At 51.3% G+C, this 14,540-nt stretch overlaps 1 protein-coding gene across 3 annotated transcripts in view; it reads right to left on the bottom strand.

The window, feature by feature from the left end:
- HPSE2 (heparanase 2 (inactive)) overlaps positions 1–5,151 on the bottom strand; it is a 105,648-nt gene extending 100,497 nt beyond the window's left edge. For all 3 annotated transcript variants that reach the window (XM_021536427.4, XM_085582626.1, XM_085582627.1), the window contains exons 1-2: positions 4,697–5,151; positions 3,635–3,792 (exon numbers count right to left, since the gene is read on the bottom strand). In XM_021536427.4, the coding sequence (XP_021392102.1) occupies positions 3,635–3,792; positions 4,697–4,956 (418 nt within the window). In that variant the 5' untranslated portion in view covers positions 4,957–5,151. The remainder of the gene's footprint in view (positions 1–3,634; positions 3,793–4,696) is intronic.
- Between the last annotated feature and the right edge of the window lie 9,389 nt (positions 5,152–14,540).

Genomic DNA, 14,540 nt, shown 5'->3' with positions numbered 1-14,540 from the left:
AATGCCAAAAAGTCTCTGGCACAGCCCCACCTCCTGGTACCACAGGACATACATCAAACTGGGTTTCTAACACACCTCAGGCTGGCCAATGCCTTATCCAAATAGGGTGGGCTCCAGGACTGACCATCCAAAGTCGGGGCTGCTTGGGATGGAAGCCACCTGGCATGCAACATAGGTGGGGTGCTAATATAACACATTGGATGACCACATATTTAGCAAAGTCCAGGAAGTACCTAGAGCCATGCTACCATAACAGAGACTGCACACCCTGTGACTCACAGGCATCTACTTTCAGGAGTTGCCCTGTCAGGTGCTGACAAATCTGCCAGCAAGTGATGAAATTGCATGTGCCACATGTGCTTCATGGGCATCCCAGGCAGTAACCACAGAGCAGCACTTTGTTACCTTTGCTGCCCAAACATGGCCAGTTTAGACTGGGGTGAGGCTGTTCACACATACAAAGGAAAGATATCATACACCCCTGGTAACACACAATACTTCCAGGTCTGTGTTCCCAGGAGTAATCTGAACAAGAAATGAGTTACCCTGAAACCTAAAGAAGTCACCTTATTTCAGGAAAACTAAGTACATTTTAGATACAAGTGGCAAACAACTACTACTACCCTCAGAGAGTACCCAGACTCTCAGTGAAAGAAAGAAGTGGAGAAAAAACGGGTTGGTGAGCCCAAAGGCAGGCCTAGGTAAAAGCAATTTCCAGAAGGTGGAGGTGTGCATAGTTTTGACCATTTGAAAGGGAATAAAATACAATTTTAAATGCAGGGGAAGAGTGAGGTTAATCTCTGAGGAGGTCTGATAGTCAGAAAGGCAGAGCACCACATGGACAAAAAAAAAAAAAAAAAAATCCATCCAAGGGAACAGTGAGGAATACTTGGTCAGAAGAGCAGCAGGGTGGCAGAGGGGGATTTACAGGATGAAGATCCCTGTACAGAGATTCATCCCAACTCTAGCAAGCATGGTCACAGGGCCCATGAAGGATGACACAAAGCAGTCCTGTTGCTGTTGCTGCCTCCCATCTGAATGCCTGAGAGGGCCACACTGGTGTGGCCTGTGAGCACACAGTGGGGTGCAGCTGCCTGTGATGTGAACACCACTCACAGTCACTCACTTGTAACTGCAGTTCTCTGAGCAATTTTGCACACGAGCCCTTCACCTCTCAGTCCTGCACTCTGTGAGTTGCTGCAGCTTAGAGGAACATAAGAAATGCCCTTTCCTCCCTCTCTGTGCAAGGCTACAGGAGAACACAAGGCATGGGGGCACCTGTGGATGCTGCAAAGAGAGCCCAGACTCTTTGGGCACAGATCTGAGTCTGTGTGCACCCACAGGCAGAAGGGAAAAAAACAAACACTCAAAGCAGAAAACAACCAGTCACTTGTCACGTCACTAAAAAATCACTAGGGTGCTGCATAAGACTTTAAAATTCATTGATTTCTCTGTTAAATGTTTTCTGACTATTTTAACTTATCAGGTCCCCCAACACCTTCCCCACTCCCATGCCATTATAAGAAATCTCAGAAAATAGGTACTGGGCATATAAAAGCCCATGGACATAGAAAATTACTTCAACCACCCCAGATAGCTTGGGGACAAGGAAGGGTACCTAGCAGGATGCTTGTTGGCTTCCCCCACACTCAGGTGCTGATTGCCATCCTGATTCCAAGCAGGTCCTGGGCAAGCCACAGATGAGGGAACAAAAATGGAACGAGGGTTCCAAATGGAGAAGGTGGCTGCTCATACCCAGGACAGCAGGGCAAAGAGCTTTGGTGGCATCAGGATTTCATTTTGGAGAACTGGATCCCTCTAGTGAAGTACTTAGTGCAGCCTCAGCACAAAGGGATGTGAGCTACTAGCAACTCCAGCCCTTATCCAAATAGGGTGAAACTCCCTGACCCTGGAGTTTGCACACAGATCTTAAGAACAAATATGAGAGCTTTGCTTCCAGGCAGGAAATCCCTTTTACCACACCTTTCTGATTTACACCAATGCTTGATACACACCACATGTGTCTTCCCCTTCCTTCACCCACATTCACAATGGTCCTGTTCCATATTTAAGTGATGAAAAGTTAAGACCTGTGGTTACAACTTCTATGAAAAGCTTCATTTTGAAGACTGCTACATTTCAATTTTATTGCCATGAGGAAAACTGAAAAAAAAAGCCAAAATATTTCAGTCCTTCCTTAACATGAAAGCTGTTGTGAAGACATTTAATAAGCAACTGTAAGTTCTCTCCTGCAAGTTGTTGAAATATGAAAGGTAGGGAAATTTATTCTTACAAATGTTTTGTATGAGCCCCATCCACAGTTTTATGCCCCACACTTAATTTCCACTGTACAAGGTGTATGTGGCAAGTTTTGTCAGCATTTTTTTCCTGAAGTGCATCTCAGCAGGCAAAGATTACAACAAACCCTTCGACTGAGATTTGTTACAAGAAGAAAAACAAGGAATAACATCGGGATTACCCCAGCTAAGAGAGCAAGTGAAAGAGCACAAAAACTTACCCACCTGCCTGCGTGTGGGAATAGAAAGACATTCATCTCAGAGAGGTTATGTAGGGAAACAGCAGGAGTGAGAGCCACTAAAAAACTGGCAAATGCATCTGCTTTTTCCATTCTGGACTGCTGCTGACTAGATCTCTGTAAAATTTCCTCTGTTCCACAGACCTGCCCAGTGGGATCTGTCTGGCATTAATTGGCCTTCAAAATTACTTATGGAAAAATCTTATGCTAATTTTTGTAAGTTGTCGAGTATGGAAAAAAAAATAAGCTCATTTCTTTAAAAAAAGAAACAAACTAAGCAAGAGACAAAAATCAATACATTCGTGCATGTGGACATCGTATTCTGCTTCTTAATAGAAATGCCTTAGGACGGAGATACGGCTCTAAATTTTCTACTCAGTTTCTTTGTGTGAATTATGGGCCGCGAAAGGTGAAAGCCTTTTGTGTACTGAGGTCCGGTGGGGAGAAGGGCAGACGGCGAAAGGGGAACAGCGGAAAGGCGGGGGCCAGGCGGTGGCTGGAAAGAGCTCGGATGGCCGAGCGGTTCGGAGGGCGAGCAGCCCCGGCCGGGCACCGGCACGCGGGACCGACGGTCACCAAGCCCGGAGGGACAGCGGGGAGCCCAAAGGGCTGCGGCGGGCGCAGAAACGCGCACAAGGCGAGGTCCGTGAGGAAAGGCAGGGCTCCCGAGAGCCGCGGGAGAAGCGGGACGCGGCATCCCGGGGCTCCCATGGCCCCGCCCGGAGCCGCGGCAAAGCCTCCTCGGCCGCCGGCGCTGCCCGCCCGGGGCTCGGGGGCAAAGGGAGACGGAGGACGCAGTGGGGCGGGCGAATACGAAAAGTCCCGCTCCCCAGTGCTGGTCTTTTGTTCCCGGGGGCCGGCAGCCGCCGAATGCACCAGCCAATGTGGGGAGCGAGCTCTAACGAGCTCCTCGGCTCCCCTCTCTCGGGAAAGAAAGGCTACGGGAATTCTCCCCTGCCCGGTACCCGGCGGCACCGTGCCCGGGCGCGACACGGCCCCGCCGGGCGCGGGCAGAGAGCGGGGCAGGCGGAGCGGGACCGCCCGGCTCCCGCAGCCCCCGCTGCAGCGCCCGCCCCCCGCCCCGGCCCCGGGGCTCACCGTCCTCGTAGTTCTTGAGGTAGTAGTCGGGGCCGGGCCCGCCGCGGCTCTTGGCCGGATTCTTCACGTTGTGGAACTGCAAAAAGTCCGTCCTCTTGCCCGCGAAGCGCAGGAAGGCGGGGGCCAGGCCCCGCGCCAGGGTCACCAGCCGCCGGGAGCTGGGGAGAGGAGAGAGAGGGCTGAGGAAGCCGCGGGCCGGGCCCTCGCTTCCCCAGGACCGCCAGCGACCGGGGACCACGGGGCTCGGGGAGCCGCCCCGCCCGCCGGTGGCGGCCCGGAGGCCGGCGGGCCCCGCTCCCCCCGTCCTGCCGGCGCCCTCCGGACAAGTGCAGCGGCGTCCAGGAGGCAGAGGCGCTCAACCCACCCGGGACCGTGCCATGGGCCGAGCCGCCGGGAGGGGAGAGGAGCGGGAGCCGTCCCGGCTCCGCTTCTCTCGCGCCTTCCCGCATCCTCGCCCTGCTCCTTCCCCGGCTGCCGAAAGGACCCTCGGAGCGGGCGTGCGGAGGAGACCCGCTCTCCCCCGCCGACTTACCCAGCGGGGAGAAGGCTTTCTGGCCGTCCCAGCGCCTCCAGGCCGCGGCCGCTCCGCACCGCCGGTGGGACCCAGCGCAGCTGCAGCCCGGCTCTGCCCCCCGCGCAGGGCTGGAAGTCCGGGGAGCGGAGGGCTCAGAAGACCTGGCCGACACCCGCTCTCTGCCCGTCGGGACCCGGGGAAGGCTCGGCTCGGCAGGCGGCCCCGTTCCTGTTGCTGTTTTTTGTTCCATTTTGATTCCCCCCCCCCACCCCCCCCCCGCCCCGTGCTGCCTCGGCCCCGTGTTGTGCTTTTTGCAGAGGAGCGGTTGCTGGAGCGAGGGGAGCACGACATTTTTGCAGTCATAACTGATAAGTCTCCGAAATGTTTTCTCCATTGCAAACATGTGCATCTTAATGGAAACCATGGCCTCGCTCCCTCCGTCACAACAAGCGCCGCCAGCAGCGCGGAGCCCGGCAGGGCTGGGCGGCGGGGCCGCCGGGGCGCCCCGCGGGCGGCGTGGGGAGGGCGCCGGGGAGCTCCTGCCTTACCTTAAGAAATCGAGCCAGCCATCATGAATGATGGAGGGGTCCAGCTGCAGGGAGAGGAAATTCTCACTGATTATCCTGACAGGGCTCTTGGTGTTGACATCAAGGAGAATGAGAGTTCTTCCCTTCACACCTGGAGGTTTCTCCACCGGCAGTGCTCTCCTGTCCCCAGCCTGGGAAGGCAGCGAGAAGGTGGCCATGAGGGCCAGCCCAGGTGCCATCAGGGCTAAGAGCCCTGGGGGGCAGGAGCTGGGACAGGGCATGCCGGAGAGCAGGAAACCCCTAATTAACTCGGTGTCTGCAGGGGCTCGCTGGTGGCTAATTGTCCTTATCTAAAGTGTGGGGCGCTCTGCCTTTTTTTGCAATGTTTTGGTGTTGGTGGAGGGGAACTCACGCCCCTGACCAGCCTTTCTCGCAGCCGGTGCCAAGACTCCTTGCAGCCAGCACCGCCCCTTTAAGAGATGCAGGCTCCAGACATTTTTAACTTTTTGAAGGTAAGGGGAGGCTCCTGGTTTAACCCCCTCGGCTCGGGGCCCGCCGCCCTGCCGCAGCCCCGCCAGCGCCGAGATTTCGCTTTGCGCCGGCTCCAGCGGACGTTTTCGGCTCCCGCACGCAAAACCGGGACGGAGTCGGGACACCGAGACACCGGAGAGCTCGGGACGGGACCGGCGCGCGGAGGCCGGCCAGCACGGTTCGACATGGTCGCCGGTACAGAACGACAGAGACGGTAAAACAGCGAGGACGGCTCTGGCTGGGGAGGGGTGGTGTGGGGGGTGGTAATCACCCCGGAAAAAAACCCAAACTGCGCCGGGACCCGCGACGCAGGGCGAGGCCCTCGGGGCTGAGCGCTGGAGGCTCCGCGGGACCCGACGGGCGTGCGGGGCTGGGGGCCGCCGGCACCCCGGAGCCCCGGCACGGCGCGCTCGGTGCGCCCTGCCCGAAGCTGGGGCTCGGCCGGTCCTCGCACGACGGCCATCAGCACCGCGGGGAACCGGGGCACGGGGGAATCGAGCCGCCGGTCTCCTTTTCCCGCCTGCCTCCGGGCCCATCGGTGTCCCACCAGCGGCAGGGAAAGAAGAAGGGCGGTAGCGGCAGTGCCTGGTGTGGAAACGTCCGCATCGGGGAGGGAAAGGACAGCACGGCTGGATGGCCCGACGAGGACCCCCGTGCCGGGGCCAGCCCTCCGTCGCTGCCTCCAGGACGGACCGGGCAGGACTGCAGGGCTCGGCGCACTGCAGAAGTGCAGGCGGCTGCGGTTGCCAGCTCTGGGCAAGGTCGTGGCACCGGGCCGGGGATCGGTGGCGGCAGCCGACAATCCCGGGAGCCTCAAAGAATGTCCATCCGTATCGGACATCCTCTCCGTCAGCAGCCGCTTCCCGGGCGAGCCTCGAACTCCCACAAGCAGTCCGCTCCCTCCGGGACACGTACCGCCCGAACCTGGGCTCTCGGCCGCCGTGGCCCGCACTAGTCCCGCGTCGCCCAGGCCATGCGGGACGCGGGGCCGCGGTGCCGTTGCCGGCCCGGCGACGGAGGGAGGACGGCGGGAGGGCTGAGCCGGGCCAGGTGCGGTCCGCCGGGGCCCCGCAGCCCCGGGGATGGGGCGGCCGCAGCACCATCTGCTGGTGAGGGGCCCGGCGCGGCGGGGGAGCCGGCACCCACCTGCGGACACCCTCGGCGCCGGATCGGGAGGGGTCGGGAGGTGCCGGGGCTGCGGGCAGCAGCGCGGCTTCGGGATCGAGGCATAAATCTCGCCGCAGGAGAGGCCGAGCGCCGGGGACCCGCCGGCCGCCCTCGGGGATGCCGGCGGGTCGGGTACGAGCGGCCCGGGCAGCCGGATCAGGGGCACTCCGAGCGCACGGGCAGCCCGCTCTGCCGGCAGAGCTGCCCGCCCTTGGGAACCCTCTCCAGCTTCTCCCGGGGTCCGTGCGGAGCCACTTGCACTCCCCGACCGCCCCAGTCAGGGCCCGAGGGGCGGCGGGAGCGGCCCCGGTGACCCGGCGGCAAGTCCCGGAGCTCGTGTTCGGCGGAGCCCCGCACAGAGGGGAAGCACTCGGCCTGGGCCCCGGTGAAGTCCGCGGTCAGCGCTGGCTGAGGCGGAATTCTCCACTCCCCCTGCCTCTCTGCCCTTGAAACGCTTGAAGACAAGAGGGGCAGCCACCCCTGCCAGTCCCGGCTCACCGCTGTAGCGGTACGGAGCCGCTGCGGTAACGCGTGGGGAAGGATGAAACGTACCTCTGGCTCTGCTCGGGGTGAGCAGGGAACCCACGAACTAGGATTTCCCGTGAAACCATCCCGCCAAAGCGGAGACGGGAGCAGGGCTCAAGCCGCCCCTGGGAAGGGGCTGCCGAGCGCAGCGCAGGCTGACCCAGAGCAGCAAAAGGGTGCCCGGGGCAGCGAGCTCTGAGCGCTGGAATAAGTAAGAGGATCCGGGGAAAAGCGCTGTGCAATTTCAGCTGTGCAAAGCCCTGGCATCCCGGGACAGGAAGAAGGCAATTTAAGCCTGGAAATTTGTGTTCGGCTGCAAATACTTCTGCCGAGGTTTGCAGTAGCCCTTAAAACTGACCCAGGACTTTAAAGCCTCAGCTTCAGAAGCTACGCGGTTTTCTGGGTCATCTCCAAATGAGGAACACGAGTTTCAAAATTATCTCATTATTTTTCAATATTTTTTTTCTATGCTTTTAGAAGATAAGAGCAAGGCTTCGGGGATATTTGTTATGATTGCAGGCCGAAATATTGTACCGTGCCTCCCTCCAAGGATGGTTTTATTTTCAAACGAAATTCCAGAGTTTTCTGTAGTAAAAGGAAAAAAAAAAAAAACCACAAACCAAAACTAAACAAATTATCCACTTTAACCTCATTTTAATATATTTTTTTACTTACAAACACATTACTTCGAAAGAGAAATGTGTTTATTCTGAAAAGTTCCCCACAATTAGTCTCTGCTTTGAACGTAAACTCCGGATGCACTGAAGTCACTTATCTGCGGAGATATCACCAACAACATGAAACAGCAGGGAAATAGGCAAAAATCCTCCTAGATGCCAGCGTCACCTTCCAGATTCTGGGAAGACGACGTTAAAGGAAATATTAATTTACCTGTCTGAGCTTTCCAAAGCAACACCGGGAGCTTGCCCCAGTCCTGCGCCCTCGGAAATGCAGTTGCACCCCACTTTGCATCTGACCCCAGCAGCTGCAAGTTAAATCTAAAAATACAGTGGTTTGGGCTTTTTTGTTTGTTGGCCTAATTATCAATAAATTGTAGGCTTGGTGTAGAAAACATTTAAACGCTAAGAATGACTCGGTTCCGCGAGCGCCGGGGCAGCAGCGGAGGCGCGGGGAGCCCCGAGAGCCGCGAGTCCCGGGAGCCGCCGCTGCCGCCCGGCGCAGCTCCGGGACGGCCCCGGAATCCGCCAAGAGCGGCCGCGGCCGCCTCCTCCCCAGCCAGGCACGCCAGATAGGAGGTATCTCAATTTACACCAGCTGCGACCCTGGCTCGCCGTCCGCAGGGCCGGCGAAGCGATGATCCTTTCTTATATTACGATAATTACTTTAGAGAGCCTGACTCACATAAAAAGTATCTATAAAGATTTACTCGCGGTTTTGTCAATTTCGAAATAGGTTTCTCCGTTTTCCATCTACTCTAAACTTGCTGGTTTTAATCTCCGAAACAGTCATTGGAAAAGAAAACTGGGGGAGGAGAAGCATTTCTATAAAGGGCTTAACCAAAACACATTAAATATTTTCCCAACATCACCAAATAAACAACAATTCTCCAGCTCCCTATAAACTATTTAAAGCATGCCATATCATCTCTTCTGCTCTTGCCAATGTACTTTTCTTTTAATTTACAAGCTGATTAGAGCAGGGGCCTGTCTTTTTGTATATATTTGTAAAATATTTGGCACCCTTTCAGTCAGTTGCAGTTCACAAACACTTGAAACTGCATTTAACTTCATTATTATAGGTAGTCACTTCGATTTTTCCTCTCTTTTGTAGAGCTACTGCCTGTGAAAGTGCTTCTTGTAAATGGTCTGAGCAGTTGCTGAAGGTTTGCAGCAGAGGAAACCTCTTCAGATGGAAAAAAAAGAAAAAAAAAAAAAAGAGGGAAGAAAAAGCACAACGGAAATCTAAACTCGGATCTCAGGCTATACAAATTGGCCCAAAAGAAAATGGGGGAAATCTCCTTAGGAGGAACATTTTTAGTTCACTAAAGAATAAACTTTGCCCATAAATGATGAAAGTTATTATCATCAGAGGATGTCCTGTACCAAACAAACCTCCATTAGGCTGGGAAGGATAAAACAGGCTAGACAGCCCTTTAAAAAAAAAAAATCATCATGTCTTTGATTCCCAAGATATCAACCATGTCTGTTTCTGTAGTGCTGTCAAGTAAATCTGAGTTATGGATGTTCTAAAAGAAGCCAGCAAGGAGAAAATTCAGCAAGTGAAAATTAAGAGTGTTATCCATACTTCACAAAAATACACTTTCTTTTCAAGCTCTTAAGCTTCTACCCTGTAGCGTGGTATGACAAACTGTGATCATCAGAGCATGCAATCGCATGACAGATTCTTTTTACTGAGCTTTTTGCTCTTTCTACAATGCAGTGTCCATCATTTTCACCACAAGAGCCTCAACGTCTGGAATGCAACCTCCTAAAACTGCCAGTGCCTCAAGGTGGGTGTCACAGCCTGAACTCCACTGCTGAAACCATTTTCTAGCATGTTTATGTATCATGCCTAACCTGATCAAACAGACAGAGGACAGTTGCTTGATTTAATACAGGATCCACATATTGCTCTTTAATGTAGGTGATCTGGGAAGTTCTCTAAAAAGCAAATACCTCTGCCTGAGCTAGAAGGACTGGCTGGTTAGGGAACTCAGCCACAGCAGGAGGAAAGCAAACCTACTGAGAGAGCTTCCTCCCTCCAGACATGCCAAAGGCAAGGCATCAATCAAAACCAATGGCCTGGTCAGGAAAATCACAGTTGGCAGTGTTGTCTTTGCATTTTTGCCAGCGTGAAAGGAGCACAAACTGGTATTTCCAAATCTAGCCATAGGAAACTAGAGAATGTTTCTTTGAGAGTCATTCTGTACTCACTAGCTGCAAAATGAAGAAACCTGAAAAAAAAAGGTGGGGAGGACAGGGGCAAAAAAAAACCCCACTGGTGCCATAAAGGTTGTGAGTGTGGGCTCTCCCTGGGTAGCACACCACAGAAACTGGGAGGATGAAACAGAGTTTTAGGCAGCTACCAATCAATGTGGTTTTTTTGGTTTTTTTTTTGTTCAGTTTTTGTAGTTTAATTTCTAGTTCTGTGAGAAGTTAGATACCATGTACTCTGTTGGAATAAACAGCATTTATTGTTTCCCTTATCTGCCTTATTGTTTTACTTTACCTGACTTCTGATGTATGGTCTGAAAATTTTTTTAAAAGCCCAGGGTGCCCTGGTCCTGCAGATTTGTCCATGGAGAGAACTTGTGAAATCCCAGAGTGCTGAAGTCCCAAGAGGACTTCTGAAGTCCTTGAAAGACTGAGATGCACCATTTCCATAAAGCTGTAGGAATTGCTCTGGAGGTTCAAACTAGGTGCCATTTCAGCACACAGAAATCCCCTTTGCCCAGTGCCTCTTCAGCAAGCAGAAAAAAATCCACATAATGACTGAGAACATTTCAGTGTATAACAGTGCCCTTGAACAGAGAATGCTCTTTGGCTCCATTAACTTCTCTGTACTCATCAATGCCCAGGTCTGATTTCACTTTGGTCTTTCATATCTTGAGAAGCAGCAAATACAGCAGCAATTTGTCCCAGTCAAAGAGATACAGAGTGAGAACACAACTGGAGACTGGAGCTCTGCAGTGCCCTCAAGACCACAATAGCCTTGGAAACCTTTTTCTTCAGATGGAGCCCAGCCTGGAGCAGCAGAGAGTGTAGAATTATTCCTGTTTCACATCATCACATGAAAAAGAAAGAGAAGTGAATATGCCAATTTTACTAGCCTGAGAATGAATCCAAGCAAGTATTTGTCCCACCATCTGGGGGAGATGATAGAGGTGAAGGAAGAGGGAATATGAGGGGGATGGTAAAAGTTGACAGAGACCTATTTTTCTGGAGGGATGCTTTACATTCCAGCAGCAAAAATGAAGGAAGTGGACATGAGAATTAGATCAGAGAGGGGAAGTAAGAAGATGGATGAAGTGCAAGACTGGAGGAGCAAACGAGTCAATTATGAAAAAGAGGAAGGAACTGTGTGCAGAAATCAACGAGGAGATGGAGCTCAGGGGAAGAAACAGCGGCCAAAATACTCTCAAATCAGAGAGGCTGCTGGGGTGAGAGAGACAGAAAAGAAAAGGAATATTTCAGGTAAAGATAAAATTGTAAACCCCTGTCTGCTGTATTTATTTGCATAGGGCAAATAAGCTCTCTGTCACCAGCTCTATCCAGACATCACAGTATGGCCCTGCTACAGACCAAGACAGGACAAATCAGCTACATCAAAACTGCAAACTGTTGGTGTCCATTAGAGAAATCAGAAGCAACACAAGAAACTCAAGGCTAGAGAGCAAGAGGAGAAAACAATGGGACATGCCTGAAAACCAGACAAATAGATGAAGCAGAAATAAAGTTAAATGCCCATAAGGAACCACGAAACTTGGAGGCTCAGAAGAGAGCACCACTGAATGAGGGGGAAGGTCAGCAGTACATCAGTGACCTGAACTCCTGGAGGGAGGAATCTCAGGTTGATGATGCCAGATAGACTTTAAACCAAGTACTCTGCTTCCATTGCCCAGAAAAAGCAATGTTCTTTCTGCATGAATTCCAGAGCCCTTACAGGAACTCATCCTCACCTCAGCATTGTTTAAGGGCTGGCATGTCAGCAGAAGTGAGGGGTGAGGTGCAGAGTCCCTAACCCAGGCACAGAACTTTACTGCCCTGTAGGGAAAGTGCATTTATTCATAGCACAAACATCTTTGTCCTTTCTACCATGGGCAACTGGGTATTGCCTTATATCTTCTCCCTCCACAGTCTCCCTTCTGTTGGTCCTTTAGAACAGAAACAGTTCAGAAAGCTAAAAATAAAGCTATATAAGCAATATAATAGGCATGCAATTGCATGTCTATTTTCTTTGAAAAAATGATGCTTTATTTCCTGTTCAATGGAAAATATAGTTTGATGTTACAACTATTAGGTTTTGACTGAATGCAGAAATTTGACTGAAACAATGACACTCCCCCCTGTATTTACTATTACCATATGTCACTGATTATATATTTAAGTTGCAAAAATGAATTAAATTTCATGGCTTCCTCAAGCTAGATTCTCTTGGAATGGACTGTCTTTTGTTACTAATCAAAATGCTTGGAAAACAGTTTAAATCAAAACAGCAGACTTTTGGTATCATTTCAGGAGAAAACTGGTTATCACAAACCAAGTGCTTAACACATCATCATCCAGAAGGCTGGCTAAAGCCTTGCAAAGCTGCAGCCATCATGGCCAGCAGAGAGAAAGAGGGTTAATTGAACACCCACAGACTTAGAGATGGAAAAAGGAGAGGAAAAAAAAGACACTGTTTGAAGCTCTCTTGCCTGGGGTCTTATTCCTTCTGCTTCTGAAGTTATCATATATCCCACATCACAGTGCTTATTTCACTTACTTAAGGAAAGTATCTTCTCTAAGCTGGCTACAGAGAATTAGTGACAATCAGATTGCACATATGTTCCGGGAGAAGCCAGCCTTGTCCTTGCTAGATTTCCTCCTGCTTTCTGGGGAGAAAAAAGAAATCAGGTGTTTTTTTTGTTTTTTTGTTTTTTTTTTTACTCCTTCTGTTTCCCATCATGATTTGGATTGCTAACATTTCTATCCCCACTAGGAGTCCCTGGTGGCTCCTGGCCCTTTTCTAGAGGACCAGCGGACAGCAGAGCCCCTGGGCTCCCATCAACCAGGAAGGAAGTGAATTGCAACCCACAGCCTCCTGGACTCCGATTTCAGACCTTAAAGTTAAGGTGATGTAAAGAGACATTAGGAAACTCCCCATGTCCATGCTTCCCACCTCCTCCAGGTCCCATCTGGACCTGAACAGCCAGAGCTGGAAGAGGACAGAGGTGACTAGAGAAGTCACCACTGGCAGGCTGTGACACAAGAGGGATCTCAGTGGTGGCAGACATAGTGTAAAGCAGAACCTGAACAGTGCTGGTGAGTGGGAATCAGGCTGTCATTCCTAAGAGTTAGGGAAGAGCAGGTAAAAGAAGTAGGATTCAGCATAAGAGAAGAAGGACAGCTATGCTGTGCTTGCTGAAGGACTCACCAGGCAGGATACAGCCAGGACAGGCCTCAGTGAGAACATTGCAAATTCATGTCATACTTTGCCAAAGACTCAATCAATTGAGCATGTGCTAAAGCTGAGTTTGTTTTGTCTTATTTGGAGCTTTGGAAGATATTTCCTATCTTGACTTATTGAACACACTCCAACCACACACCTGCAACTTCTGGAGTGCATCCTCTCAGCAAGAGGCTGGCTAGCATGTCGTCACTTATGCAGGGCAAATCCTACTGAAAGCACATCTGACCACAGCTTTCACACCAGTTTACTTTTACATGTAGCACATGTAAGTGAACATCTGGCAAGAACACAGCTATGTCCTGATGGAGAGGCAGTTCATAGCAACAGATGGTGTTTGATACTGCAGGACCAGAGAGGCTCTACCTTAAAGTGAGCATTATTTCTCTTCTGAGCTTTTGCACCCTCTGGCCACATCTTTTTCAGAGTGGAGCCACTGCCACTATGGATTTGCAGTCCCCTCAAGAACAAAGACACTCTCAGCCTGCAGGTCATTGCCTAGTCCTAACATCCAGGTGATTTTGCTCCCATTGAGGTATGTCAGAGCATGAAGCAGGGTGCTGATGCAACCATTATATAGTACTTCAGTATAACATGAGCTTAGCAATGCCCTGAACCAGACAGTGCCTCCAGTGCAGGAGGAAATTTCCTCTCCAAGCACAGTAGCTCTGCCTGCAGGCACACAAGCAGCACCGGTAGTTAGCAATCTAACAAGCAACATCTGCTGCCTATTTGGGGGCAAAGGATGGAAAAGCCAGCAAAGGGTAGCCTACAGATCCAGCTCCTCAAGACTGAGATTTTCATGCTAAAGGGAAAAGCTTTCAGAAGAGAAAATCCAGCATCAAAACCGGGTGGCTGTGACTCTGGATGACACAAGATGTGACTAACTGCTTCTGCAGCTTTACACAGTTAGTGTCCGTGATACTTTTTTTTTTTTTTTTTTTTTTTTTTTTTTTTTTTTGGCCAGATCTTAATTTTGCCAGTAAAAGTGCAGCGAGAGATTGCCACCTTGTGGTTTCTTCTCCTGCAGTGCCATGTTTTTTTTCCCACATGTTCCAGGCTAGACCAGTGGTTTCCAAACTGCTAGCGGTCCAGGGATTTCTAGTGACAAGGGTACTATGGACAAGAATACCTTCCAAATACTTAGTTCACTAAAAAAAAAAAAAAAAAAAGCACGTCTGTAATTCAGTCTTCAGTTCCTATGCTGAGAAACTTATCACTAGAAAACCTTTCAGGAATCTAACCTGCAAGTTAGTAAACACTAGTAACTACTGCCATGGGTACACAGCTCCTAAACAGCAATACAAAACGCAATGGCACAAAACCAGACAGTCTTTACAATATTCTCAGCACCAAGAAGTCTGCAAGAAATTCAGGGCTGATGACAGCCTGCCACTGCTAAAATATGGGATGATCTCAAACAGTAGTTCCCAGTTCCCACAAGGTCCTAATAAAGAAGGAGCAGCCATGTGCTCATCCCCCACCTTGCAGACAGGAAGGCAGGAGCAGGCTG

Source organism: Lonchura striata, chromosome 6 (assembly GCF_050655825.1).
Source record: "Lonchura striata isolate lonStrDom1 chromosome 6, ASM5065582v1, whole genome shotgun sequence".
In the NCBI taxonomy this organism is placed as follows: Eukaryota; Metazoa; Chordata; class Aves; order Passeriformes; family Estrildidae; genus Lonchura; species Lonchura striata.
Note: the sequence above shows the minus strand (reverse complement) of the source record. Positions and strands in the feature narration are given on the sequence as shown.